Source organism: Gekko japonicus, unplaced genomic scaffold, assembly GCF_001447785.1.
Source record: "Gekko japonicus isolate JY-2015 unplaced genomic scaffold, Gekko_japonicus_V1.1 scaffold244, whole genome shotgun sequence".
Taxonomy (NCBI): Eukaryota; Metazoa; Chordata; class Lepidosauria; order Squamata; family Gekkonidae; genus Gekko; species Gekko japonicus.
In genome coordinates, this window is record NW_015165838.1 from 790,163 (window position 1) to 816,310 (window position 26,148).

Below are 26,148 nucleotides of genomic sequence, written 5' to 3' on the forward strand. Positions count from 1 at the left end.
TCTTCTTCTTCTTCTTCTTCTTCTTCTTCTTCTTCTTCTTCTTCTTCTTCTTCTTCTCCTCCTCCTCCTCCTCCTCCTCCTCCTCCTTCTTCTTCTTCGCCTCACATCCTCTTACCAGGTCTTCCTCATCCTTTATGTTCTTTCCCATTGCCAATCTGCTTGGAAAGGACACAGTTCAATCATGTTAGCCTGCCGTGTGCAAGGAATGGTGTACATTTTTCTGCACTGCAGAGGTCCTGTCCACAATGGTGCCATTTTCCTCCTCTTATACCTCCACAGGCACAATTTCCCCTGCATTTTTTTCATGCTGCACCCCTGGAGGGCTTTTAGAGGGTTCTTAAAACAATTGGTTATTACTAGAGCACAGTCTGTTGCTGTAATACTGTAACAGTTCTGTTAACATTTCAGATAGATGTGGTAATGGATCATTATATCAATCTGTTGCTGTTATGGCTTTACTAAAATTTGACATAGCAATATATTGTTATAGTGCAGTAACTATCACCATTTGTCATTTTAATTAGTACTATAGTGTGCATATTAAGAAAAGAAAAAAGAAAGGATAAGTCACCACAGAAGCTGTGACAACCATGTCCCAAAGTCATTGCAGAACATATGTGGAAGGGTATTGTTGGAAAAGAGACAGGAAAATGTAGAGACCTCCCATATGTACAATTTCCATCGCAGACACCCACACCTCTGCATTTGTAGTAATGACAACCCCTCACCGTGTGAAAGCATCCAACATCTACAGGATTGCAGTAAGAATTTTTGGGCCTGGTATGTTACTGTTTAAAGGCTCTATTAATTTTAAATGTAAACAAACGGTACCTGCGAGGACCTGCAGGGGTCATCTCATTTCCTATTGTATGCCATCTTGCTTCCCATGGCTTTGTTTTACAAAAACGAAGGCGTGGAAGGTTTTTGTAGATAACTCAATGAAAATGTCAAGACAGTGTGTGACTGCAGTAAAAAAGGCCACCGCTATGTTGGGGATTATTAGGAAGGGAATTGAAAACAAATCAGCCAGTATCATAATGCCCCTGTGTAAATCGATGGTACGTCCTCATTTGGAGTACTGTGTACAGTTTTGGTCACCACACCTCAAAAAGGATATTATAGCTTTGGAAAAAGTGCAGAAAAATTGAAGCCAAATACCCTAACTATAAATACACATTGATGGGGTCTGAACTGGCGGAGACTGACAATGAGAGAGATCTTGAAGTCGTAGTAGATAACTCAATGAAAATATTGAGACAGTGTATGACTGCAGTAAAAAAGGCCAACGCTATGTTGGGGATTATTAGGAAGGGAATTGAAAACAAATCAGCCAGTATCATAATGCCCCTGTGTAAATCGATGGTACGTCCTCATTTGGAGTACTGTGTGCAGTTTTGGTCACCACACTTCAAAAAGGATATTATAGCATTGGAAAAAGTGCAGAAAAGGCAACTAGAATGATAAAAGGGTTGGAACACTTTCTCTATGAAGAAAGGTTAAAGCGCTTGGGGCTCTTTCGCTTGGAGAAACGACGGCTGAGGGGTGACATGATCGAGGTTTATAAGATTATGCATGGGATAGAGCAGGTCAAGAAAGAAGTACTTTTCTCCCTTTCTCATAATACTAGAACTCGTGGGCACTCCATGAAATTGCTGAGTGGTCGGATTAGAACAGATAAAAGGAAGGACTTCTTCACCCAAATAGTGATTAACACATGGAATTCACTGCCACAGGAGGTGGTGGCGGCTACAAGCATGGACAGCTTCAAGAGGGAACTGGATAAACATATGGAGCAGAGGTCCATCAGTGGCTATTAGCCACTTAGGAACTCACAGGTTGGAGCAGGTGATGCACTGTATTCTTGGTACTTGGTTGGGGGAGGGCAGCAGTGGGAGGGCTTCTAGTGTCCTGGCCCCACTGATGGACCTCCTGATGGCACCTGGTATTTTTGGCCACTATGTGACAGAGTGTTGGACTAGATGGGCCATTGGCCTGATCCAGCATTGGCTTCTCTTATGTTCTTAAGGTTCAGCAATGTTGTTGTGGTTGTCTTGCAGCCATCAAAATGGGCACTGAGAGTTCAGTGGGCTTTTTCCCCCACAAAGCAACAGACTTTTTCCTATTATTTGGGTGAATTTTAATCCCACTATGTATTTTTTGTTTAAATTTCAGATTTTTCTTCAAATCTGGGAACTTCCTTCCAGTTTTCAGAGAAATCACCTTGTCTGTTCCTAGTTTATTTTGCGGATCTCTTGATCCACACTATGGCACAGTTTGGAATTAGTTATAGGGTGTAATGGGAAGTTCCATTACACTGCAGTTGTACATTCCAGCTTTATTTTTAGATGCTAGGTATTTCTGGATACCTCTGCTCACTTAAAGTACAGTGAACAAGACCAGGTCTACACACAATGTCAGCTGTTAGTCATGTAAGCCTCCAGTCTCATAAGAAAGCCGGATTATAAATAGGTGAGCATTTATTATGTGTTATGGTAGTTTGCAGCAATCATTACACACAAGTGAGTTAGTGCATATGCTAAATGCATTTAAATGTGACTGGGTGGAATTCTTAACACAGAGAATGGTAGAATTCTTTGATAAGGATTTGTCTGTAAATCAGACCTAAGTATACATTTGGATGTGGAAGATGTATATTGTAAGCCCTGCTTGGATATGAAGATTGTGGAAAATATAGATTGAAATCCATGCCTGGATATGAAGTTCATTTTTTAATTTAATTAAAACATTTCTGTGCTGTCTTCCCACCCAACTATGGTCTCAAGGCTCTGAACATCAAATCATTAAAACAGCATTCTATGTTTTAATTTAATTATTTTACATATTAACACTCAAACACACATTTAGTGACCTTGGGCAAGCCGATCTGTGCTGTCTTCCCACCCAACTATGGTCCCAAGGCTCTGAACATGAAATCATTAAAACAGCATTCTATGTCTTAATGTAATTATTTTACAAACACACATTTAGTGACCTTGGGCAAGGCGATATTATTTTAGACTGACAGAAATAGCCTGGGATCTTTACCGTTGATTGTCACCCCTGATTTCAGCCATGTTGTTATGTGGTAAAGACCCCAGTGAATAGTCCTTCCTGTGTGGAGGTGGGATTTTTAAACAAAACAGTGCCACGTCATGAACTCATGGCCAAGCAGGTCCACCAAGTGAACAACTTGAAACTGAATCTTGGCAAGAGATGGGTAACGATGGTTGTGAAGATGGAGGTCTTGAAGAACATTGAATTTCCCAATTTTGATAGGGTTCTGTTTTCTTGGTTGAGCTTGAGAGTTATACAGAACTCAGCATTTCTACTGGAAAAGCAAGTTAATGCAGCTGCAAAAAAATTACTTTATTCCAACTTGGTCCAGCCTGGAATATGCCCCCCTACCTTGACTCAGCCAGTCTGGTCACCTGGATCCATGTGGCAGTAACATCAGGACTAGATTGTAATGCTCTCTATGTGGATCTGCCCTCAAAGTCTGCTTGGAGACTGCAGTTGATACAGGGTGCTACAGTTCGGTTGTTATCAGGCGCTAGGTGGAGCATGCATATTCCACAGTCACTCCATTGGTTGCCCATCAGTTACTGGGTTCAGTTTGAGGTACTGGCTGTCACGTAAGAAGCTCTACACGGTCTTGGACCTTCATATCTGGAGTACTGCCTCTCCTGTGTTCCACCATGACAGTTCCTTTCATCTGTTCAGGGCAAGATCAACACTGCACATTCTGTATTGTGGCCCCCACCTTGTGGAATGGCCTGCCTGAAGAGGTCAGGAAGGCTCCCACCCCTCTGTTATTCTGCAACCTGTATAAAACGGAACTGTTGAGGAGGGCATTCCTATAAAGGAACTAGGGCGATACGGTAATAGAATGTTTCAGGAAGGAGCTGTGCATTTAAAAGGAAAAGGGACTGTGTAGAAGATCTGTTGGCTCTATATATTATCCTGCCTCTTACTGCATTATTTTCTACCAGCGTAATACCATTTTTCTTCATTGTATCTGCATTCTGTGTCGTGTCTAATGTTTTGTGCTTGTTTCAGATTTCTGTAATCCTAGTCCAGGTTCATTGGAAATTAGATGTCTTGCCCTATTGATTGCTTGAATGTATACTCCTAGTCCAGGTTCATTGGAAATTAGATGCCCTATTGATTGCTTGAATGTATATTGTGAAATCTGTTCTAAGTCTGAGTGACAAACTAAATATAGTAAATAAAAACATCAAAAGGTCATCATAGTGGTTGTGTGAACAAATGATTTGAGAATGTGTGAAATACTTTGTACATGTAAAGTGCTGTGGAAATGAGAAACTTTTTTTCATTTAGCAACTGCTGCCATAGCAACTCTCCTGTTGCAGAAGGAATGTTCTGCCACCCCCTCCCTCTCTTTAATATCATGAAGCCGTCTCCTTGCTAATGTAACAGCAGGTTGACCGTGCTTCTAAATTTTAAAGTGAGTTTGTACTAAAAATAAAGCAGTTTAATACGAAGGCACGGAATTTGACCGATGTCCTGTTTGGCTGGTCGCTCACTACAGTTTGTTTAATTTGTGATCTGCCAATATATGGTTGAAAGCTGTTTTCAGAAAAAGCATTGCTGTTTGTGTGTATGCATGTGAGAATATTCCGCTTTTGGGAAGCAAGATTCACAGTGTATGTTTGTATTTGCCTTGGTGGATGAATTTCACCAACCGTTTCTTTTCCCTCTCCTCCTCTCTAGGATGCGTCAGGATGAAACGCCACAGGCACCTAAGCAGCAGTGACAGTTCAGACAATGAAAGTAAGTGGTATGATCTAGTCTTCCTTTGATCTTTCATCCCCTCTTGTGGTTTCCTTCTCTGGTCTGAGGGCAAACCGTTTTACCACTTTTTATGGTTTTACCAAAAAAACCCACTTCTTGTTTGATTTCCTTTCCTCTGTTCTCAGAAACAATCCACCACTGCCGCTGCCCTCCCACCCAATTAAGAAAAATAATTTCAGATAGAAGAGCATGACTGTTCAATATAGTTTTAAGAATATTTTTCTTGGAATTTAAAGCTACAAAAAGCTATTGATAGAATTCAAACTTGAGAGCCGTTCAAGAAAATATTCTTGTGGTCTTTGTCTTTAAGCTGACAGTGCTGACTAACATTTACAGTAAACCATCATTTGTCCTTTTGTGACTTGCAATTTTGCTTATTTACAGTTTGTGGCTCAACCACATGATGTGACATGATGCCCCCCCCCCCAATGATGCAGAGGGAAACAGGGACTACATGATGAGCAGAAATAAAACACTAGTTAGCACTTATTGGTAATACTGTATTGTCCCCGGCCTGTTTTCTACCATCACTTCATTACATCATTACATTTGCAGGAAGTGTGGTGTTTTTACTCTTTGAGGATCGCCATTTACAATGATCACGGGAAAAGATCCCTGCAAATGACAAGGGTCTACTGCAAGGTTCCCTCTAAGCTGAGTTAGTGTGAGTTAGCTCACAGTTTTTAAGCCTCCAGCTCACAGATTTTCGTCTTTGCTCAGGAAGGAGGGCTCCAGAGCAAACGAATTTATGCAGCAGCCAAATCGCTCGCTCACCACTTTCATGCCAGTAGCTCACAAAGTAGAATTTTTGCTCAGAAGACTCCATAGCTTAGAGGGAACGTTGGTCTACTGTAGTTTTATGGTTGTGGCTTGCAGCTTTTTCTTTTTTTGGGGGGGTAACATAGGGTGAATACTAAATATAATACTATGTCAATAGAAATTAGGTATCAGAGCAGAAGACTGAGTACTTTTTCCCCTCATACTCCTGGCAATGAGAGAATTGCTGCTGCTCAGTCTCCCTAGCATCTCACTTCTTCAGCCAAACAACCAATTGAGAGCAGGGAAAAGCAACTAAGGGGGGGGACTAATCAAAACAATTTAGTCGCTTAGATGTTGTTGTGTTTTTCCTCCCTCTGTTGTTGCTAACTTAAAAGGGAGTCGCTGTTGGAGTAGTATCTCTATGCTTGCAGAGAGTTTGGGGATAGTTCTAAAGAGTCTTTCTTAACAGCTCAAGGTAGCCATGAATACATAGAGACATATAAAAGGCACACAGATGCTTTGGAATGCATTGTCCCACATTTATAGCATAGTGTGTTACTCCAGCCTTAATTTGTTAGGGCTTGAATTGCTGAAGATTGTTCTACAGAAACGTTACTTAAACGGCAACAACAACCCCCACCTGACTTTGCCTTCACGGAGAAGAGACATGGAGGATTTAGTGATGACTTATACAATTGTATGTGATTTATGTATCTAAACTGTTTTCTTTTCAAACCAAACATTCACTTAACTATCAGAAGAAATCACTATGCTATTTCAGTATCCTGTCACATGACAAACTTCTGTTGTATGTCAAGCAAAGGCAAAATTTGTGCATGTTGTAGCACAATACCTTTAAATTCTGTGTATTTGTCCAGATTGCTTCTGACATCCTCAGTTCTGTTTTTCTGTGCCCATGCCCCTTTTACATCCAAGAACAAGCAATATCACAATGGAAGTTTTTCCTCCCTTTCTTCAAATCCATGTTTTCTCTCAACTTTCATGTGGAAAATACTGTTACGGAGTTGTTTGTGTGTGTATATTTAAAAATCAAGATCTTGGAAGTAGATATGTCAGAACTGAGAACATCCCAACACCTATTTATATGATAGATAAACCATACCACTTCCTTGACTCTCACATGTCAATCAGCAGGCTTTATGGAACCCAGCACTTTGACCTTTCAGAGACACCCAGTAACCTTGCTTTCGTTTGTGTGGTAAACTTTTCCCAGCATTAAAAGCAGGAGGACCAAGAACCACTTAATTTGCAAAGGGTTGTTGCTTTTTTGCTGTCTTCAGCTGTTTACACCTTAGATGTATAAACAAATTGGAGGCTGAAGTAGTTGGCAACAGACCATAGCAAAATGTGGCTGCACCTACAGGCTAAATCTTTAGGTTGCACTGTGGATAAATTATTCTAGTACTTGGTTCCCTGTAACTTTAAGAAGTTTAAGATTAGTATGTTTCAGCAGGCTTTTGATTCTTTGTCTCTTGTTGCTGTGCATATAGGTCCCTCCACTTCTTTTTCTTCTTGTTCCAAGTACAGGAGTAAATCAAAAACTCCAGCAAATGAACAAAAGAAACCTGCTGAGGTAAGTAATTTGTGGATTTGCCCAGCAATTCGAGTTTTCCAGAAAAACTAGAATTGGAAAATTATCTGACGTCTTAAATAGAGCATGATCCAATTTAAAGTGTTTATTTTGACATACATTGTTTTTAAAAGTTTCTCATGTTAATTTTATGTTTCAATAGCAACATCCATTTGATTAGGGGAAAAGATTAAAAGCTTAATCAAGAGATTTCAATGATATGTTCGAACAAATTCAAAACTGTATGTGACAATTCTATTTATTGGAATAATACTTTTCTTTTGCATTGTTTAAATGAAGGAGAGGCACCAAAAACTGTTGACACACTAATTTTAGCACATCAAAGAACTGTGCATGATATGCTGTGGACGTGGTTGTCTGCACATCTGTTTCAACAGGATTTAACTCTTCCATGGAGGCCACTGGGGTACCTCAGTTTCACAGTCACTCTCCATAATATCTCTTGCATTACTTGTTAGTTCCATATCAGATCGGTGATGATTGCAGTAATCTCTTCCACTTGGAGATATGAAGGCCTGGAAGAGTCTGGACAGAAGTTTTTTCATGAAGGCATTTTGTTTTGGTGTTTTCCAATAGAAAATTGGCGCCATTTGTAGAGCACACAAAAAAAGGAAGGAATATTTTCTCTTTTAGAATAAGTGAAGTGGTTCTTGAGTCATAATTTTCTCACTCAAAATGTACAGCATGAAAAGTTCAGAGTTACTCAGTTGTTTCAGTGGGAAATTTGCGGGAACACTGGGGGGGGGGATTCCTATAATTCCCCCCCCCCTTTGGATTGAGTGAAATGAAAGACTAGGTGTGATGGATAGGAGAAGAGTCCAACCTCTTTTCTCCCTCAGCACAGAACAATCGGATCGGAAAGACTGAATGGAGTGCTGAAGTGAGAATAAGCCCTCCTAAGGAGTTGAACAGTCAACAGTGGACAAAAAGGGGAGCTGGGGTTTGGAGGGAGAAGGAATAGGAAGTATCCTGACCTAGTTAGTGAGTTCAGTAGGGAATGTAATGTATGATTTTAGACAAGCAGGGTTTGGGAGCTTTGGGAGAGGGTGCTGTTGTGTGTGCCACAGTGTCACTTCTGGGGGGAAACCGCAAGGGATGTTGGGTATCTTTAGGATTCTCCGAGTAGCTCTAAAATTCTGATGGTTCCTAGAGCTACCCTACATCACTTCCAGGTTTTCCCCAGAAGTGACAAAGCAGTGTCAGTGTGTATGTCTGTGTTTTAAATTTCTCCTTCTGCTGTTCCGAGTGGTGGCAGGCAACGAGGGCTTTTGGCAGGAGGCCTACCACCGTACAGGAAGTCCTGTGAGGCAGCGAGGAGTGATTTTGCCCTCCCCCTCCCCACTACAGACTCCCAACCTACACAGGTCCCATAACCCTGGAAATCAACTTTCCTAGGGTCAGAAATGGCTGTGGAGGGGAGCTTGGGAAGACCTGTGGCTATTAGCACTTGCTAATATTGTTAATATTATTAACATTGTGTTAAAATTAGGATGTAATTTAGTTGTTGATGTCACTTATTTGAGTGATTGAAGTAATTTGTTTGCCTCTTTAATTTGAGAACCAGTGTGGTGTAGTGGTTAAGAGCAGTTGGCTCTAATCTGGAACACCAGCTTCGATTCCCCTGTCCTCCACATGAAGCCTGCTGGGTGACCGTGAGTCAGTCACAGCTCTCTCAGAACTCTTGCAGCCCCATCTATCTCACAGAATGCCTACTGTGGGGAGAGGAAGGGAAGGCGATTGTAAGCCGGTTTGAGAGAAGAGGGATGTTAAAACCAGCTGTCTTTAAGGTTGAGAGAAGAGGGATGTTAAAACCAGCGTTTTTTTTCTTTCTTCCACTCATTATAACGAATGAGTATTTGTTGAAGTTGTTTAAAAGTATTATGACAAAACTAAAATATCACCAAAGTCTGCTTTCCGTGCACACTTGCTGAGTACAGTGCAATTTATTCCCAAATGAACATGCTCAGGCAGCAAGCATACTCCCCTTTTCTCCCCACTGAAAATGAAAGTATTAATTTCAATGTAAATAGTTTCATGATATGACCCAGATTTTGATGAAATATGCCAAGAAAATCTTAAATCAGTTCATTGTGGTTCTGGGCATTGTTTTTCATTGTTGGACAGTAAACGCAACCCGGTTAATGTTGAGGTTCTTTTTTGGGCAGTCACCAAAAGCATATATATTTGTGTAGCCCTCTTTTATTTCCCCTAGTGGGCTGCAGCGGTTGACAAGGACTGAGGTGACTCAGGTTCAAATCCCTACTCTGTTTTGAAGCTCACTGATCATAAAACGGGGGAAGACCACATCTGTGTTTGTTTATTTTATTTATACTCCACGTTTCTCCCCACTGGGACCCAAAGTAGCTTACAGCATTCTCCCCCACATCATTTTATCCTCATAATAACACTATCAGGTAGGTTAGGTTAGGCTGAGAGTGTGTGATTGGTCACCCAGCAAACTTCCACAACAGAGTGGGGATTCAATCCTGGATCCTAGTCTGACACTCTGGCCATTACACCATATGAGCTCCTTTGAGGAAGAACAGAATTTAAAAAATACGGGAAGTCTACAAAATGAATGCTGATTGAGTAACTATCACAGAAATTAAGGACCACTTGCTCTGTGCCTGATGTGATTAGAGTTACTTGTACCAACACAGATGACAGCACTACAGAAATTGATGGGTAGGTGTCGCATATGCTTTTAAGCTGTGCTGTTAAAACACAGGCTCCTTTGAGATCAGTTTTTCTCCTGATGCTGGCAGTCAGTTTTCTTCATTGAAATGTTGAATCTGTTCTCAAAAGCAATTAGAGGAGAATCACTTCCTTCGTGCTAAATTGAATTTAACTCTTCAGTTGGTAGAACCAAAAAATGGGCTGATCAGTATAGTTCTAGTAGCTGTTTAGCAGTCTAAACAAATAAACAGCAGTCTGCAATGCAATATTGGGTTTTATTATTACAGAAGCAAAATAACTAAGGCTTCAAATGTTTTGTTTAGTCTACTAGAGCATAATTTCTGTCTTTCCTTTTCTTCTACAGGTGTTTAGAAAAGACCTCATTAGTGCCATGAAACTTCCAGATTCTCATCACATTAATCCAGATGAGTATTACCTCTTTGCTGACACATGGAAACAAGAATGGGAAAAGGGTGTGCAGGTCCCAGCCAGTCCAGATACCATTCCACAACCTTCTCTAAGGTAATCTTTATTAAATATATATTAGACTGCATAGAAACTTAATTTGCATGCTTCTGTCTATATGGGGCTGCGGTGGCTCAAGTGGTTAAGACGCTGAACTGCAGGCTGTGGAAGGTCGGTAGTTCAGGAGTTCGAGACCCGGGTGCCGCATGACGGAGTGAGCTCCCGTCTCTAGTTCCAGCTCCTGCCAACCTAGCAGTTCGAAAGTAAGAAATTGCAAGTAGATAAATAGGTACCACTTCAGTGGGAAGGTAACAGCACCTTTACCTATCCTAATATAGCATCACAGTTTATATATGCTTTCTGTTCATATTAACTGTGGCTTTCTAGAAGTCTTCAGTTATTGAACAATAGTACATAATTCTGCTTTTTAACCTAAAATGGGATCCTAAAGGAGTTAGAGGCATGGAATCTAATAAAATACTGATTAAAACATATATGCTATATATAGTTCAGTGGCAAGTCATGTGCACCAAGAATAACAAAGCTAAACTAGCCAACTACTTACTCAATTCTTACAGCAGAAATGATGGTTCTTAAGCAAAGCATGGTGTTCCAGAGCATACAATAAGTATCTTCAGGCAACAAGGGTGGAGTCAAAGGGAAAAGAGTATATTCTCCCATCATAGGCTGTGTTTTATAGAAAAAGCCAGCCATAACCTCCTGGCCTTTCCCAGCCAGTCACAGAGCTGTCTCCATGGCATATTATGGGCAGGAGCATGCTCCCCCTCTCTCCCCTTAACAGATTCCCAGCTGAATTGCGTCAGCTAATTAACAGGCATGGGAGATGACCTTGGGTATGTAACTATCAATCTGAGGGGGTGGCTGACAGCTGCAGACAAATCAGAGCACACTAGGTGTCTTTGGGTAAGCTGCGCATCACTCTCTCTCTCTCTCTCACACACACACACACACAGATGCTTAACTGTTGGCTGTTGTTCAAATCAAGATGCATGGTTGGCAAATGTAATTCTCCTGAGCATTCAAATGCGCTGGTGTTCCCATTCCTGTTGTATAACATAAATTCCTATGAGCAGTGCAGGTTATAGCCATCCACAGTACTTGACAGTCTTTTAAGGCTACAACCAAGTTTGGTTAAATGTTGCATAACTGTTGTGACAAATGGTATTGTTGAAAGGAAGCAAGATGACACAGTGCAGCAGGAACCTATTTTTTCTGTATAATCTCCCTTATAAATAAAAGCCGAATGGTAGTGGCACTTCTCTAGAACATTCCACATGCTCCAAAATCAGTTCGCTCTCTGATCTGTCTATTAGAAGGTCTCCCTATTCACTGGCTGCTTTGCCTGAGTCCTGCCTCCAACGTTCTAAACATTTTGCTGTTCCTCTCCCCCCCATAGCCAGTCAGAACACAGAGGTTATTTGCATATGCAGCCTCATTGGCCTTTGCTTTGGAACACAGAGGTCGTTTTCATATGCAACTTGATTGGCTTTTGCCTCTAACATTCTAAACACTTTGCTGTTCTGAGGTAAAATGTGTCCAATCTCCAGGTGAGGGCTGGAGATCCCTCAGAATTACAACTGCTTTCCAGATGGCAGAGATCAGTTCCCCTGGAGAAAATGGTGGGCTCTGTATCCTTATATGCTGCTGAGGTGGCCCCCGTATGACAGCCAATGTGACGTAGCTGTCAGGGCTTCAGAGCACGGGAGAGGCTGCAGGTGTGTGTGGGGTGGAAAGCTGAAGAGTGAGGGGGAAATAAAGGTAGGTTGATGTTTGGCTGGGAAGGAGATAGTGTTGCCAACTCCAGGTGGGAAATTCTTGGAGATGTGAGGGATGGAGCCTGGAGAGGGTGAGGTTTGAGGAGGCGTGGGACCTTGGACAGGTACAAAGCCATAGACTCCACCCTCCAAACCAACCATTCTCTTCCGGGGAACAATCGTTGCCAATCTCCAGGTGAGGGCTGGAGATCACTCAAAATTACAACTGTTCGTTAGGTAGCAGAGATCAGTTCCTTTGGAGAAAATGGTGGACTCAGTGTCATTATACCCTGCTGAGGTCGCCACAGCACATTGACACTGAGTGTCTAAGGCCAGGGCACCTGCCCAGAGCCTCTTTCTAGAGGCCGTTGTATTTATTTCCACAATGGGCCTTTTTCCTAGTCTCATATAATTCATTAAAAGGATGTTAGCCTACATTTCAACCCAGGTTTTCGTAACTCAGCCAAGTGAGGATTCACACCTGGGTCTCCCAGATCCTAGTCTGACATTTTCACCACTGCACCACGCCAGCTCTCATTGTACTTTATTCCTGCCATACAGGTACAAGCTAGGTGCATCTTGTCAATGCTGCTTGAGCTTGCACTGCAATGTTACCCAGATGATTGGTATAAATCGGGGACACAGAATATCTAGTTTTCCAACTCATGGAAGTGTTCCTTGCCCAGACAGCTAGCAGCTGACTTTAATATTAATCTCATTTAGAGTTGTAGCAGAAAAGGTGAAAGAAGTACTGTACACACGGCCCAGGAAGTACATCCGTTGTTCAAGTCAAGAGCCCTCTGAGCCTGGTTACATCAACATTCTGGAACTGGCAGAATCAATGTGCCGTTATGACTTGGATGACATGGATATTTTCTGGCTTCAGGAAGTAAATGAAGAGCTTGCTGAAATGGGTGAGAATGCTGAGAACTGCAATAAAAAAAGGTTCAGTGTTTTAAGCTGACTTCACTTGAACGATTGTGGAAAAGATGGTTTTAACTGAATGTAGATGGTGTTTATCAAGTCTTGTACAGTGTTTACCTGCATACAGCTAACTGTTCTTGAAGCCGGGGACTGGCTGTTTGGAGTCTGAATTTTTGAAGTGTTTACAGGCTGTTTTTAGTTGGTGTATTTCTTCTGACTATATTTTTATGCTTCAAATGATGGGATATACGTTTTTAAGCCTCAGCTCCTTAAGACAGGAGTGTGTGTTGAACCAGACTTGCAGCTTAATTGTTTGCCAAATGCATTTTGCTTCATTTTATACTGGGACTTGGGAATAACAACAGCAGGCTATCTAGAGCAATATCAGTCAGTTAGGGGTGGTAGGCGCTTCTACCGGAGCTTAATTGAATCTGCTAATATTCTTAATGGCCTGACGAAATGGCCATTTAGCAGACTTGCACTTTACCGCTTCATAAGGGAGTGTAATACAGAAGGGAGAGGTGTATAATTATGACACTTTAGTAAGCTGTAGAAGACGGTCTTGATCCCCAAAGGGCCTTACAAGACATTATTATTGTCTTGATGTGGCAGGTTCTTTTCAATTTTACATTTATAGACTTAAGTTGCTAATCTAAATGGGAAGAGGGTTGTGTGTGGCATTCACTGAGATATTTGATTGAAGGTGGTGTGGCCATTAGTCATATTAAGGTGCAGTCTCATTGAAACAAAGCTCTGTGCCATAGACTAGAATCAAACTGAAACAATACTACAGTCTTCTTTGAATAAATGTTGTTTTAACTGTGTGGGGGTTTTATGGGCTGGATGAATGTAAAAACCATGAGATTCCCTTCTTGATAAGAATCTGGGCTTTGGTGCTGGAAAAGGGGGTGGTGGTTAACCCATCCTCCTGCACCTTTTTTCAAAAGGATTTGTCCCTCCTTCCTGCAGCTTTAACCTACTGTGGGGGGGGGGGGAAGACAGGTACTCATATTATGCATGTTTTTTCCCCCTTACAACATCTAAAAGCAGCCTGTAACTGTATGACAATGTTGATCAAAGAAACAATGTGGGAGAGATGAGTTCAACCCCCCCCCAAAAAAAATGTCATGATCCTGATTCACATCCAAAAGGGGCTTTGGGAGGACAAAAATATATTTAGGGTACATCACAGAACTGCAGTGTCATGTGTAGTTAGGCACTTATTCAAGAGAACGTTACTAACTAGAACTTACTTTTGTTCTTAGAAATTTGGTTTGTCTGTAATTTGATTCCAAACACTGAATTTCTGCTTCTTGTACAGCATCCCAAATTTTGACTGTTACATTTTGTCAAACCATAATGTGGAATGTGATGCAAAATTCAAAATAGCATTCAAACATGAATTTTTTGAACGGGAAAATGAAATTTCACTGAACAAACAATTGTCAGGGATACTCTAGCCTGATCTGGCATTGAGCAGTGGGTTGGACTAGATGGCCTGTATGGCCCCTTCCAACTCTGTGATTCTGTGACTCTATAAGCTTAATAATATAAGTGAGTCGGGGCAGGGCAACAAAACTAAAACAAAGTAGGATGTACTCTTTTTAAAATTTGCATTTGGGGTAACAGGGTTGAGCTTGATTTCTTTGAGACATGAGCATAGTTACATTCATTCTTTGAATGTGTTTAGTAAAATTTTAAGTCTTCGACGTGGTCTCTGTGCTTCACACCTATGGGATCTAGTGCGCACGCGCTGGATCGATCGGTGCTGTAGCAAGCTCTTTTAACGGATCTTCGTGCCCAGTCCCTCGGGCATGCGCAGGAACCCCACCGCGCATGCCCAGAGGGGTGGGCGCGGACATCCCGCCAGTTCCTTTCTTACCGCCGCGTTGGCAAGACCTCTTTCTTCGTCAGTCTGATTGGTTCGCTGTTTGCTTTTGCCTCACAGCTCTTAGGAAGTATTTCCATACTTCATTTTTCTTTTTTCGTCGTTTGTTCTTCAAAAACTTTTAAAAAAACAACTTAATTTTCTTCTGAGGGGAATTTACCTCAGGCCTTCGGGCTACCCCCCCCAACCATTCCCTCCACTTTACTTCTTTATGGAGAAGAAGTGGGGATTTTTCAATAGATGCAAGCATTGTGGTAGCAAACTTGCTCCTCCTGACCATCATACCCTCTGCATTTTTTGCTTTGGAGAGTCTCACAAGCCAGAGTCCTGTCGTCACTGCGCTCACTTCTCTAACCAAACGAGGAAGAACCGCGCTGCGCACCTTAAAGTGGCGCTGCTTGAATCGGCCCTTGCTCCTACCTCAGCTATGGAGGAGAGACCGTCTACATCGACAGCTCCGGCATTGAGACCTGCCTCCGATGTCGACCGCCCAACACCAAAGCTCCTGACATCAAAGGCAATATTGTCTGCCTCAACGCCAGTCAAAAACAAGGCTAAGGCAAGTACAGAGCTTAAATCCGCAAAGAAGGGCACCTCCAAGTCCCTTAAGGCGGTGAAGAAGGGGAAGGAAGCGGTGCCTGCACTGGGTGATGCCCCTATAGTGCCTCCCGCTCCAACGACAGTATCGATATCAGAGGCCCAAGTCCCTCCACCGATACCGACCATGCATGTATTGGACTCCCCTGTCCACCAAATGGAGCCTCCTTACTCCAACATCGAAACGGTAGAGTTCCTAAGTCATCAGATGGATGCAGAGCATTCTCCGTCTCCTTCTCCATCGTCGACATCGACGGTATCGGAAGCTCCCGACTTCGATCCACGTCGGCACCGATATACCTCTTGTGACACGCAGCGTCACCCTCCTCGCCTGCACACTCAATCTGTCGATATCGACGACCAACATTACAGGGACAATTCCCGCAGACAAGCTAATGCTTTGTCTCCCAGACGTCCACGGTCCAGAAGTCGCTCTCCCAGAGTCTTCCTACCCTCCCACCACCACCACCAATGTCGTAGGATCAAAGACAGTTGAGATACCTCTACGGGGCTTATCCACCATCCATGCCGTGGTTAACTCCAGCGGGCTATTCTGATTGGGATCGCTATTTGACCCACTCCGTTCATAGGTCGAGATCCCCCCACAAGTCGAGACCTTCAGCATCTCTGCCACGTCCTCCTGTAGTTGATCCATCCCACCATACTCTGGAACCAAGTTGTCCTGTCAATCCTCCGGTCACTCCAAACCCTGTCGTTCCTGTCGTCCAAATGAAACCAGTACCTTCTCAACAGGACACTTCGGTCCACACACCACTCCACAACAAGATTCCTCTGACTTCATGGAAGAAGACTCAGATATGGAGGCTTCTGAGGCTCATACCTCTCCTGACCATACATCTCCCAACCAGGATGTCGCGGAGGACTTACCTGTATCTCCATCTGACAACCTTACCTCTTACACTGATCTGGTCAAAAGAATGGCCCATTCTTTAGGTCTCTCTGTCGTCCAGCAACATCCGCAAGCAACAGATGCTGTTTACAGTATAGTTCAGCTCGATACTTCGTCCACCTTGGCATTGCCCATGTCCTCAGTCCTTCTGCAGGCAGCAAAGTCACCATGGCTAAAACCTTCGTCTGCTCCTGTGTCCACAAGACGATTGGACCACATGTACAGAGTCCAAGAGTCAGATGCTGAATTTCTCTTCTCGCACCCTCAGCCAAACTCTATGATGATAACATCTTCCTCTAAATCCAAGAGAACGCATTCAGCACCTTCTGACAAGGAAGGTAAGAAGTTAGATGCTTTCGGCAGGCACTTCTACTCCACAGGAGCGTTGGGAGTCATGGCTACACTCTCTGGGAACTGTTCTTGGAACTTCTGACCCACCTCCCAGATGACAAACTTCAGGCAGCCAGAGTCATCCAAAAAGAAGGCATGGTGTTGGCAAAACAACAGCTCAACACTACCAAACATGTCCTCGAAGCGTCTTCACGAACGATGGCTTCTGCAATAGCTCTCAGAAGACATTCCTGGCTCCGCAACACTAACCTCCCGTTAGATACTAGGTCTTATGTGGAAGACCTCCCCTTCGACGGGCTGGGACTTTTCAATGCTACCACTGACTCTACTCTACAAGAGTTAGATAAAGGCATTAAGGCTTCCCGAGCTCTGGGAGTCTCATCCTCTGCAAAACAACAACAATACCGTCCCCGCACCTGGTCGAGGTCCTGGCAGAGGCGTACCCCAACTCATCAGTCTCCAGACACACAATGGAGACCGCAAACGTCTTCGGGAAGCCAACGATTTGCCTTTCAGAAACCAAAATTCGGTTCTGGACAACAAACTTCCCGCGCCAAACAGTCCAAACCCTCCAAGCAGGGTTTTTGACTTCCCCGTCACTGAGTCAGCTCCTACCCGTCTGTTTCCCTTTCTTCACGTTTGGCATCGCATCACCTCGGGCGAGTGGGTGCTCTCCATCTTGACCCGAGGTTACAAAATTCAGTTCCACCAGAACCCCAATACTCCTGTTGTCGTCTCCACGCCCCCTTCCCCACCTCTCCTCGAGGAGGTGTCCGTCTTCTGCAGAAGGGAGCCATCGAACAGGTAAAACCACACCTCCAAGGGACAGGATTTTATTCCCGATATCTCGCAGTCCCGAAGAGAGACGGAGACGTTCGACCCATATTAGACCTAAGGGAACTGAACCGTTTTGTGACCTACCACCGCTTCCGCATGGTATCCCTACAACAAATCATGCCACTGCTTCACAGACACGTTTGGATGGCCACTCTCGACCTCCAAGACGCATATTTCCACCTTACTATCCACCCCTTCCACCGTCAATACCTACGCTTTGCGATTGGTCAACACCACTATCAATATACGGCCCTTCCATTTGGTCTTTCCAGTGCCCCAAGAGTCTTCACGAAGACCATGATTGTAGTTGCAGCTCTCCTACGTCTCCGGGGCGTGTCCATCTACCCATACATAGACGATTGGCTTCTGGTGGCGCCTTCGAAAAACGCCCTGGTCTCAAATGTCACAGAGGCTCTGGCACTACTGGACAAACTGGGCCTACAAGTCAATCACTAAAAGTCTCACTTGTGTCCTGCCCAGCGAATACAGTACATCGGCGCAATACTGGATTCACAGACATGCATGGCTTACCTGCCCCAAGACGGGGCAGCAGATATCATTTCCCTAGCCACAGTCGTCCATACCCAACCCTCCATCACTGCCTTCCAAATCCAGAGGCTATTAGACCTGATGGCTGCAACTATGTCAGTTCTCGTCTTCGCCAGGCTCAAAATGCGTCCGTTACAACTGGTTCATCCACAACTACGGCCAGTCGAAAAACGCACACACTGTCGTCCTATCCCCTCTTCCCAGCATACAGGACTCTTTACTTTGGTGGACAGTCCCTTCAAATATCCTTCAGGAAGCACCATTCCACCCTCCGTCACCCGAAGTCACCATTACAACGGATGCTTCCCTGACGGGATGGGGTGCACACTCCATGGGCCTCTCAGTTGGGGACGAGTGGAACACGCAGATGAGGAAGCGACACATAAACTTCCTAGAACTGCTGGCTATACAACACGCTGTCACCAGTTTTCTCCCTTTAATCAAGGGAAAATGTGTCACGGTCCTCACGGACAACACCACAGCACTTTCCTACGTCAACAGACAGTGAGGCACTGTTTCCCTACGCCTATGCAACCTTGCAATCCAGTTGTGGGAGCTTTGCATCGCCAACAACATATTCCTCATGGCCACTCACATTCCAGGATGCATGAACGTGCAGGCAGACCATCTAAGTCGAACCCAACATACCTCCTCCCACTTTTCCACAAGTGGGGAGCTCCCCAAGTCGATGTCTTTGAAAGCAGAAACAGCAAAAAGTGTCCTCTGTTCTGCAGTCGAGGAGGCAAGGACCCACAATCTCTGGGAGACGGTCTCCTTTACCCTTGGTCATCGGGACTTCTCTACCTGTTCCCCCCCGTACCTCTGCTTCTGAGAGTGGTCCGCAAAATTCTCAAAGACAACGCGGACTGTATCTTAATAGCACCATGGTGGCCGAGACAACCTTGGTTTTCAACGGTCCTCGAATTATCACAGGGGATATACCATCAGTTCCCTCCGGCTCAGGACCTCCTCCTTCTCTCAGACTCCCCTGTCCTACATCACGACATACCACAGTTGAAACTGACGGCATGGCAGATAACATCACCAGCTTCTCCTCCCGTGTAGTAAATGTCCTTTTGAAGTCCAGGAAGCCTACTTCGCGCAAGTCCTATGATTATAAATGGAGAAGATTCTGTTCTTCCCTAGGTGATGACACCCCTCGAGCCACCTCAGTGGGTCTCGAAAGAGTTTTCCAATTCCTCCTCTCCTTAGCTGACTTGAGACTTTCCCATTCGTCGTTAAGAGTTTATTTGGCCGCTCTCTCGGCCTACCATGTTCCAGTTGATGGATGCACTTTGTTTTCTCATCCGATTTCCAAGCGGTTTTTAAAAGGTTTGTTACACCTCTACCCTCCTGTAAAAACTCCAGTCACTCCCTGGGACCTTCCTCTAGTTCTACGGCAGCTCACAAGGAAGCCCTTTGAGCCGCTTGCAACATGCGACCTCAAACGCCTCGCCTGGAAAACTGCCTTTTTAATTGCCATTACCTCGGCTAGGCGAGTGGGTGAAATATTGGCTTTCTGACACAATACACCATTCCTGTCCTTTCTCCCAGACGGAGTCCGCCTCATTCCGGACATCTCTTTCCTCCCGAAGGTGGTGTCAGAGTTCCACCTGCAGGTGGAGGTCTTCCTCCCTGACTTCTTTCCAAATCCAACGTCAGCGGAGGACAGATTATTACACACCATGGACGTGAAGCGAGCTCTCCTGTTCTACCTCAGTAGAACACACCTGACTAGACGAGACTCACAACTATTTGTCTTGTACGCTCCTGCACGACTGGGTACGCGAATCATGGCCCAGCGCCTGTCAAAGTGGATTGTAGGTCTAATCCATCTATGTTACCTACTCGCCAAACAGCCATTGCCTGGCCATATCAGGGCTCACTCTACCAGGGCTGTCGCGACGTCCACTGCCTTCCTTCAGGGAGTACCACTGCCGGACATTTGCAAAGCCGCTACCTGGGCCACGCCTAACACCTTCATCAGGCACTACGCCCTAGACGTCCGTACCAACACCAGTGCCAACATGGGACATCACATTCTGTCTTCGGCTACGCAGTAAAAGACCTGCCAGCACCCACCTCCAGGTAGGCTACTGCTCGCTAATCTCCCATGGGTGTGAAGCACAGAGACCACGTCGAAGATAAGCAGGTTGCTTACCAGTAACTGGTGATCTTCGAGTGGTCATCTGTGCATTCACACCACCCGCCCTCCTTCCCCGCTGCTGTCAGCTTCTACATTTTTAATAGGGGTTGATTTGCGGCGGTTTGTAGGAACTGGCGGGATGTCTGCGCCCACCCCTCTGGGCATGCGCGGTGGGGTTCCCGCGCATGCCCGAGGGACTGGGCGCGAAAATCTGTTAAAAGAGCTTGCTACAGCACCAATCGATCCAGCGCCTGCGCACTAGATCCCATGGGTGTGAATGCACAGATGACCACTCGAAGATCACCAGTTACTGGTAAGCAACCTGCTTTTCTCTTGCAGGGTGTGGGCAGCTTGATGAGAACACAATGGAGAAAATGGTGGAAGTCCTTGAGCGTCATTGTCATGAGAACATGAACCATGCTATTGAGACAGAAGAAGGGCTGGGTATAGAATATGATGAAGATGTAATCTGCGATGTGTGCCGATCTCCTGATAGTGAAGATGGGAATGACATGGTGTTTTGTGACAAATGCAACATATGTGTGCATCAGGTTAGTGTTATCAGAATGTTGTTCTATATAGGTATTTACTTTCTATAAAAAGAATGTATTAAAAAGGAGTTTGATATCTGAAATGAAGGTTAAAGATTTTACCTTCTGTGATGTATTAATGCTAAGATCTCACTTCAGCTTGCACAAAGACTTTTTCTTCAGTGTTCCTTTGCCCATTAAAAAATGTAAGTTGTAGAAGTCTGGAAAACATTCTTGGAAGGCAGGAAAGGCTATATATAGATTGTCTTTAAAAATACAGAGGCTATGGATAGAGCTGCTGTTTCCATCATGGGCTAGATGTTTATAAACCAGCATGTTCAAACTTGCTTTGGTGAAGGTAGACATGTTTTTATTTTAAGAAATCCAAACTCTAAAACCAGCAAAGCTTGTTTGGTGAAACTGTCTTTATTATGGAAGTACAGGGCCCTTTTCCTTAAAATATGATACAATAAGTATGTGGCTCCAGTTTTAAACATATTAAATAAGCACACAAATACATTTGAACTGGGCTATATTGGAACTATTAAAGTATTTTCCTATTGATCCCAGTAGCTGAACTCCAAGATGTATTTTTCTCAGTAATGAAGGTGTTTAAATGCTGGTTAAGACATATCAAAGGAGGGTTTTTTTAAGGCAAATGTATCAGGTCTATAGAAAATGGCTGTTTAAATCTCCTAGAGTAGGAAGAAATGGAGCAGAGAGGAATTATGTTTTTAAATTTAGTAAATGGTTCTGGTAAATGACAGGATAGTATTGGTAAGTGAATGGTGGTGGGGAATGAAAGGTATTGGGAAGTGAATCCTGATTTGCTAAGGTTGTCAACCTAGGCATGAAAGAACTCTGCTGGATTAATCTGGAATATTTCAGAAATATTTTTCTTCTTTTGGAGTGTTCCTGTAAGACCAGAAGAGTACTTTTCCGAGTCAGAGTCAGTCCGTACTAGTACCAGATGTAACAAAATAAACTGATTAGCAACTTTTCTAGTTCTACCAATATGTAAACAGAGGACTAACAACTTCTTATCACTTTCTTATACCGTTTGTTATTACTAGAAGCTAAGAGTGTAGGACTAGGATCTCCGGGAGACTCAGGGTTGGTTCCCCAACCCGCCATGGAAGGTTGCTGCGTGACCTTGGTCCAGTCGTGCACTCTCAGCCTAGCCTATCTCACCATGTTGTTGTGAAGATAAAATAGTGGACAGGAGAAAGATGTAAACTGGTTTGGGTCCCAACTGGGGGAAGAGGCAGGGTGTAAATGAAATGAAATGAAATGAAATGATGTGCTTCATCTGCATTGAGGAGGAGGGACTTGAGGAGAGAGCACAATCTGGGAGCATGCCTGTGGTTCTTTTACCAGAGGTCCATCCGTCAGGTCTACTGCCCTTCTTCCACAAAGCTCAGGGAACCACACATGGTTCTACCATCCTCCAGTTTATGCTCACAACCACCCTGAGGTAGGTTCAGGTGCTAAAGTATCTGGCTGAGATCACTCACTGATCCTAGTGGCCAAATGGGATTTGAACCCAGAACATCCTATTCTGACATTCTCACTACTATAGCACACTGAGTCTCAGCCTCTTGTACTGAACTGTCAATGAGAATTTCCCATGCCATTGGTGTTTCAAACGATCTAAAAATGCATTTAATGTAGAGTTTGCTAATATACTGTGATCAATATTGATATGTCTGGCTTACAAACTCATGAAACACCACTTTTGTTTTTGTTATCAGGCATGTTACGGAATTCTAAAAGTTCCTGAAGGAAGCTGGCTGTGCCGTACCTGTGTCCTTGGAATACACCCTCAGTGTCTTCTGTGTCCAAAGAGAGGTGGGGCCATGAAAGCTACCAGAACGGGCACCAAGTGGGCACATGTCAGCTGTGCTCTCTGGATTCCAGAGGTATGGCTAACTTTTAATTCCGTAGTCTTTCCTATGTTTCTACGTTACTACTTACAGTAGACAATATATGGGTGGGCAGCTGGAGGGCCAAACTTAGCTATGAAGCAGCTTTATCTGGCGCTGGGTTTTCATACAAAACTTTCATTAAAATTAATTCACTTGGAAGAAAAAAGTAACTTGATTATAGAACCTGGTTATTCATGCAGAGGTCAGATTGTTCTACCCACTCTCCAGACTAGAGCCTGGAAAACAGAGTGACTCCCAAGAGTGCAAGCAAATGACTACTACAGTCCATATAATCAGTTAAAAGGGATCAGTGTAATTACTGCTGGTCGCAATTCGTTTGAAGTATATGTGATGGTTAACAAGTGAACAGTTATTTTCTTTGAATAGAGCAAAGAATCTTGACACCTTTGCGTGCATGTGTGTATGTTGAGCATTTCTTCTTATCTTAACCTGCACGTAAGCGACTGGCAAAGAGGCATTTGTGATGCAAACAAATGCCCCACCTAAAAAACAGCAAAAAAGGGAAATTCACAGTAAGTGAACAAATGTTCCATCCTCATATCTGCTTGCCAGCTTTATGAGATGAAGAATTCACAGGGTTCAGCAGCCCTTTCTGGCACTGTCAGTACTAATAATTCGTATTATATTTTTCTTGCAGGTGAGCATTGCTTGCCCAGAAAGGATGGAACCAATTACAAAAGTGTCTCACATTCCACCAAGTAGATGGGCTTTAGTCTGCAGCTTATGCAAACTTAAAACTGGTGCTTGTATTCAGGTATGTACCAGCTCTGCATTATGATCTTTAAGGCCATAGAGTAGAAAAGACAGGCTTGTTTAAATACTTCACATTGACAGCATTAGTTTTATAATGTACTGAGTAGAAGTCAGTGGTGGCAGCTTCTGTGCTTCCAGTAGTAATTTGCTAAAAAGTCTTCAGCAGTAGCAACTTTCACTAAAAATGGCTGTGTTCTTCATGGAAGGTTTCCAGGCCTCTTAGCAATAGTATACAAGCTTGAAAAGAGCTGATTTGAGTTTGAACACTAGCATGTGTTTCTGGGAGGGGCTGTGGCTCACTGGCAGGGCATCTGCTTGGCATGCAGAAGGTCCCAGGTTCAATCCCCACCATCTCCAGTTAAAAAGGACCAGGTAGTAGGTGATGTGAAAGACCTCAGCCTGAGGTCCTGGAAAGCTGTCGCCAGTCTGAGTAGACAGTACTGACTTTGATGGACCAAGGGTCTGATTCAATATAAGACAGCTTTATGATATGATTGAGGTTTATAAGATTATGTGTGGGATAGAGCAGGTAAAGAAAGAAGTACTTTTCTCCCTTTCTCACAATACAAGAACACGTGGGCACTCAATGAAATTGCTGAGCGGTCAGGTTAGAACGGATAAAAGGAAGTACTTCTTCACTCAAAGAGTGATTAACGCATGGAATTCACTGCCACAGGAGGTGGTGGTGGCTACAAGCACATGGGCGGCTTCAAGAGGGAATTAGATAAACATATGGAGCAGAGGTCCATCAGTGGATATTAGCCACAAGGTATAGATAGGAACTCTCAGTCTGGGGCAAGTGATGTACTGTATTCTTGGTGCTTGGGGGGGGGGGCGGTGCAACAGTGGGAGGGCTTCTAGTGTCCTGGCCCCACTGGTGGACCTCGTGATGGCACCTGGTATTTTTGGCCACTGTGTGACAGAGTGTTGGACTGGATGGGCCACTGGCCTGATCCAACATTGACTTCTCTTATGTTCTTATGTGTTCAGTAACTGAACTGGTTCTGTACTACAGTCAGCATGTATGATTTGAATGCAGGAGTCTTTCTAGGGTGGGGGAGTTTAGAAGGAGGATGTGAGGCTGGCTTTCGGCAGAGTAATTTGCCCAATCTTGGGTGTTCTGTGGGCTTTAAACCTGTACTACTGCTCTTCCCTCACTGTGCTGTGCCCGGTGATTAGGAAAGACAGTTTAAGGTTGCAGTACCTGACAGAGAAGCTTATGCCTTTGCCTGATGTAGCCCAAAGCAAACGTAAGAGCTATAGTCTGAGTTGCATTTTACAGAATTTAGGGTTTTCTTGCTTCCCTCCTTGGGTTTTGATTTCCCTCACTATTTGGGATAGACCAGGGGTGGCCAAACTGTGGCTTGAGTGCCACATGTGGCTCTATCACACATATTGTGTGGCTCCCGGCAGGGCGGCTAGGGAAGTGAAGGGGAGGCATGCCTCCCCAATGGTTCTTCCCTTCCCCAGCCACTGTTCCCCTCCCTGGGTAGGCTTGAGGTGGGGGGGAAGCAGAGGAAGAAAGCAACTTTAAATGCATTCTCAAAGCCTCCCACCCCCGGCCGCCAGCCGGCTTGGAGAAGGCATTGATCTCTTTTTACTACCTCGCGACGCACGAGACGCGCGGGGGGGGGGGGGGGGGGGGCCTTGGAGGACGCGTTTAAAGTTGTTTTCTTTCCACTTCTCCCTCCCCATCTATTTACTTTCTTTCCATTTTCTTTCTTTCCACCTTTCTTTCTGTCTTTCTTCCCTCACTCCCCATCTAAAGTTAAATGTGTTCTCCAAGCCCCGCCACACTGGCAGACTGGCTTCGCTCAGAGAAGGCATGTGTGTTCATGTCTTGTGGCTCTCAAATATCTGACGTTTATGTATGTGGCTCTTATGTTAAGCAAGTTCGGCCACCCCTAGTGTAGACAGCAGATAAATAATAATACCTTTCAATTTATTGATCGCTCAATCCGGCAGAGCTGCTGGCTCTGAGGGATTTACAGTTACACGGTTTCACACAAGGGACTAAAAATTTCATAGGGGTAAGGGAGGAGAACATATAATTCTTTAAATCGCACACATTTTGCAGCCGACGGGGATTTTTGTTCAGCTGTAGGCTTCAGACATGTTCCGGAGGCATTCACTTTTCGGCTTGGCTTGATGACGTTGGTTCTTCCTGGGCTGCTTTGAATCGTAGCGCCGCACTGCCACCGCCTGACCGGATTGGCCCATTACAGGCTTCTTAATGCCAAAGAGGTCTTTTTTTTTTTTTAAAAAAAAATCAGGCTTATGAGCTGGACATTCCATGCGCCGGCTAACACCTCCCCGGCGGGGGTTTAGTGTGCCCACCCTCTCTAAGGAGTGGTACCCCTTTTATCTACTTGCCGAAGCTTTCGAACCGCTGGGTGGATGGCGAGCTGAGGACCAGGCTGGTAGCTCACACCAGCGCAGGCTGCAACTCTGTTCAGTTGTTAACCAGAGGATAAATCCTCTGTGCCACCGCGATAATGTCAGAACAATCCTTTCTATCACAAGTAAGTTTCAGGCTCCTTTCCATGAATTCACTAGATGGTTTTAGGAGGCCACTATTCCATCCACAATGTGAATTAATAATAGTGGCTGACTTTACA

General features: G+C 44.1%; 1 protein-coding gene across 1 annotated transcript in view; it reads left to right on the top strand.

Moving 5' to 3' along the window:
• Positions 1-26,148, top strand: part of JADE3 (jade family PHD finger 3) — a 46,703-nt gene that overhangs the window by 16,177 nt on the left and 4,378 nt on the right. The window contains exons 2-8 of the mRNA XM_015410966.1: positions 4,732-4,791; positions 7,083-7,165; positions 10,224-10,381; positions 12,823-13,013; positions 20,641-20,852; positions 22,583-22,750; positions 23,415-23,531. Coding sequence (XP_015266452.1) covers positions 4,743-4,791; positions 7,083-7,165; positions 10,224-10,381; positions 12,823-13,013; positions 20,641-20,852; positions 22,583-22,750; positions 23,415-23,531 — 978 coding nt within the window. The 5' untranslated portion in view covers positions 4,732-4,742. The remainder of the gene's footprint in view (positions 1-4,731; positions 4,792-7,082; positions 7,166-10,223; positions 10,382-12,822; positions 13,014-20,640; positions 20,853-22,582; positions 22,751-23,414; positions 23,532-26,148) is intronic.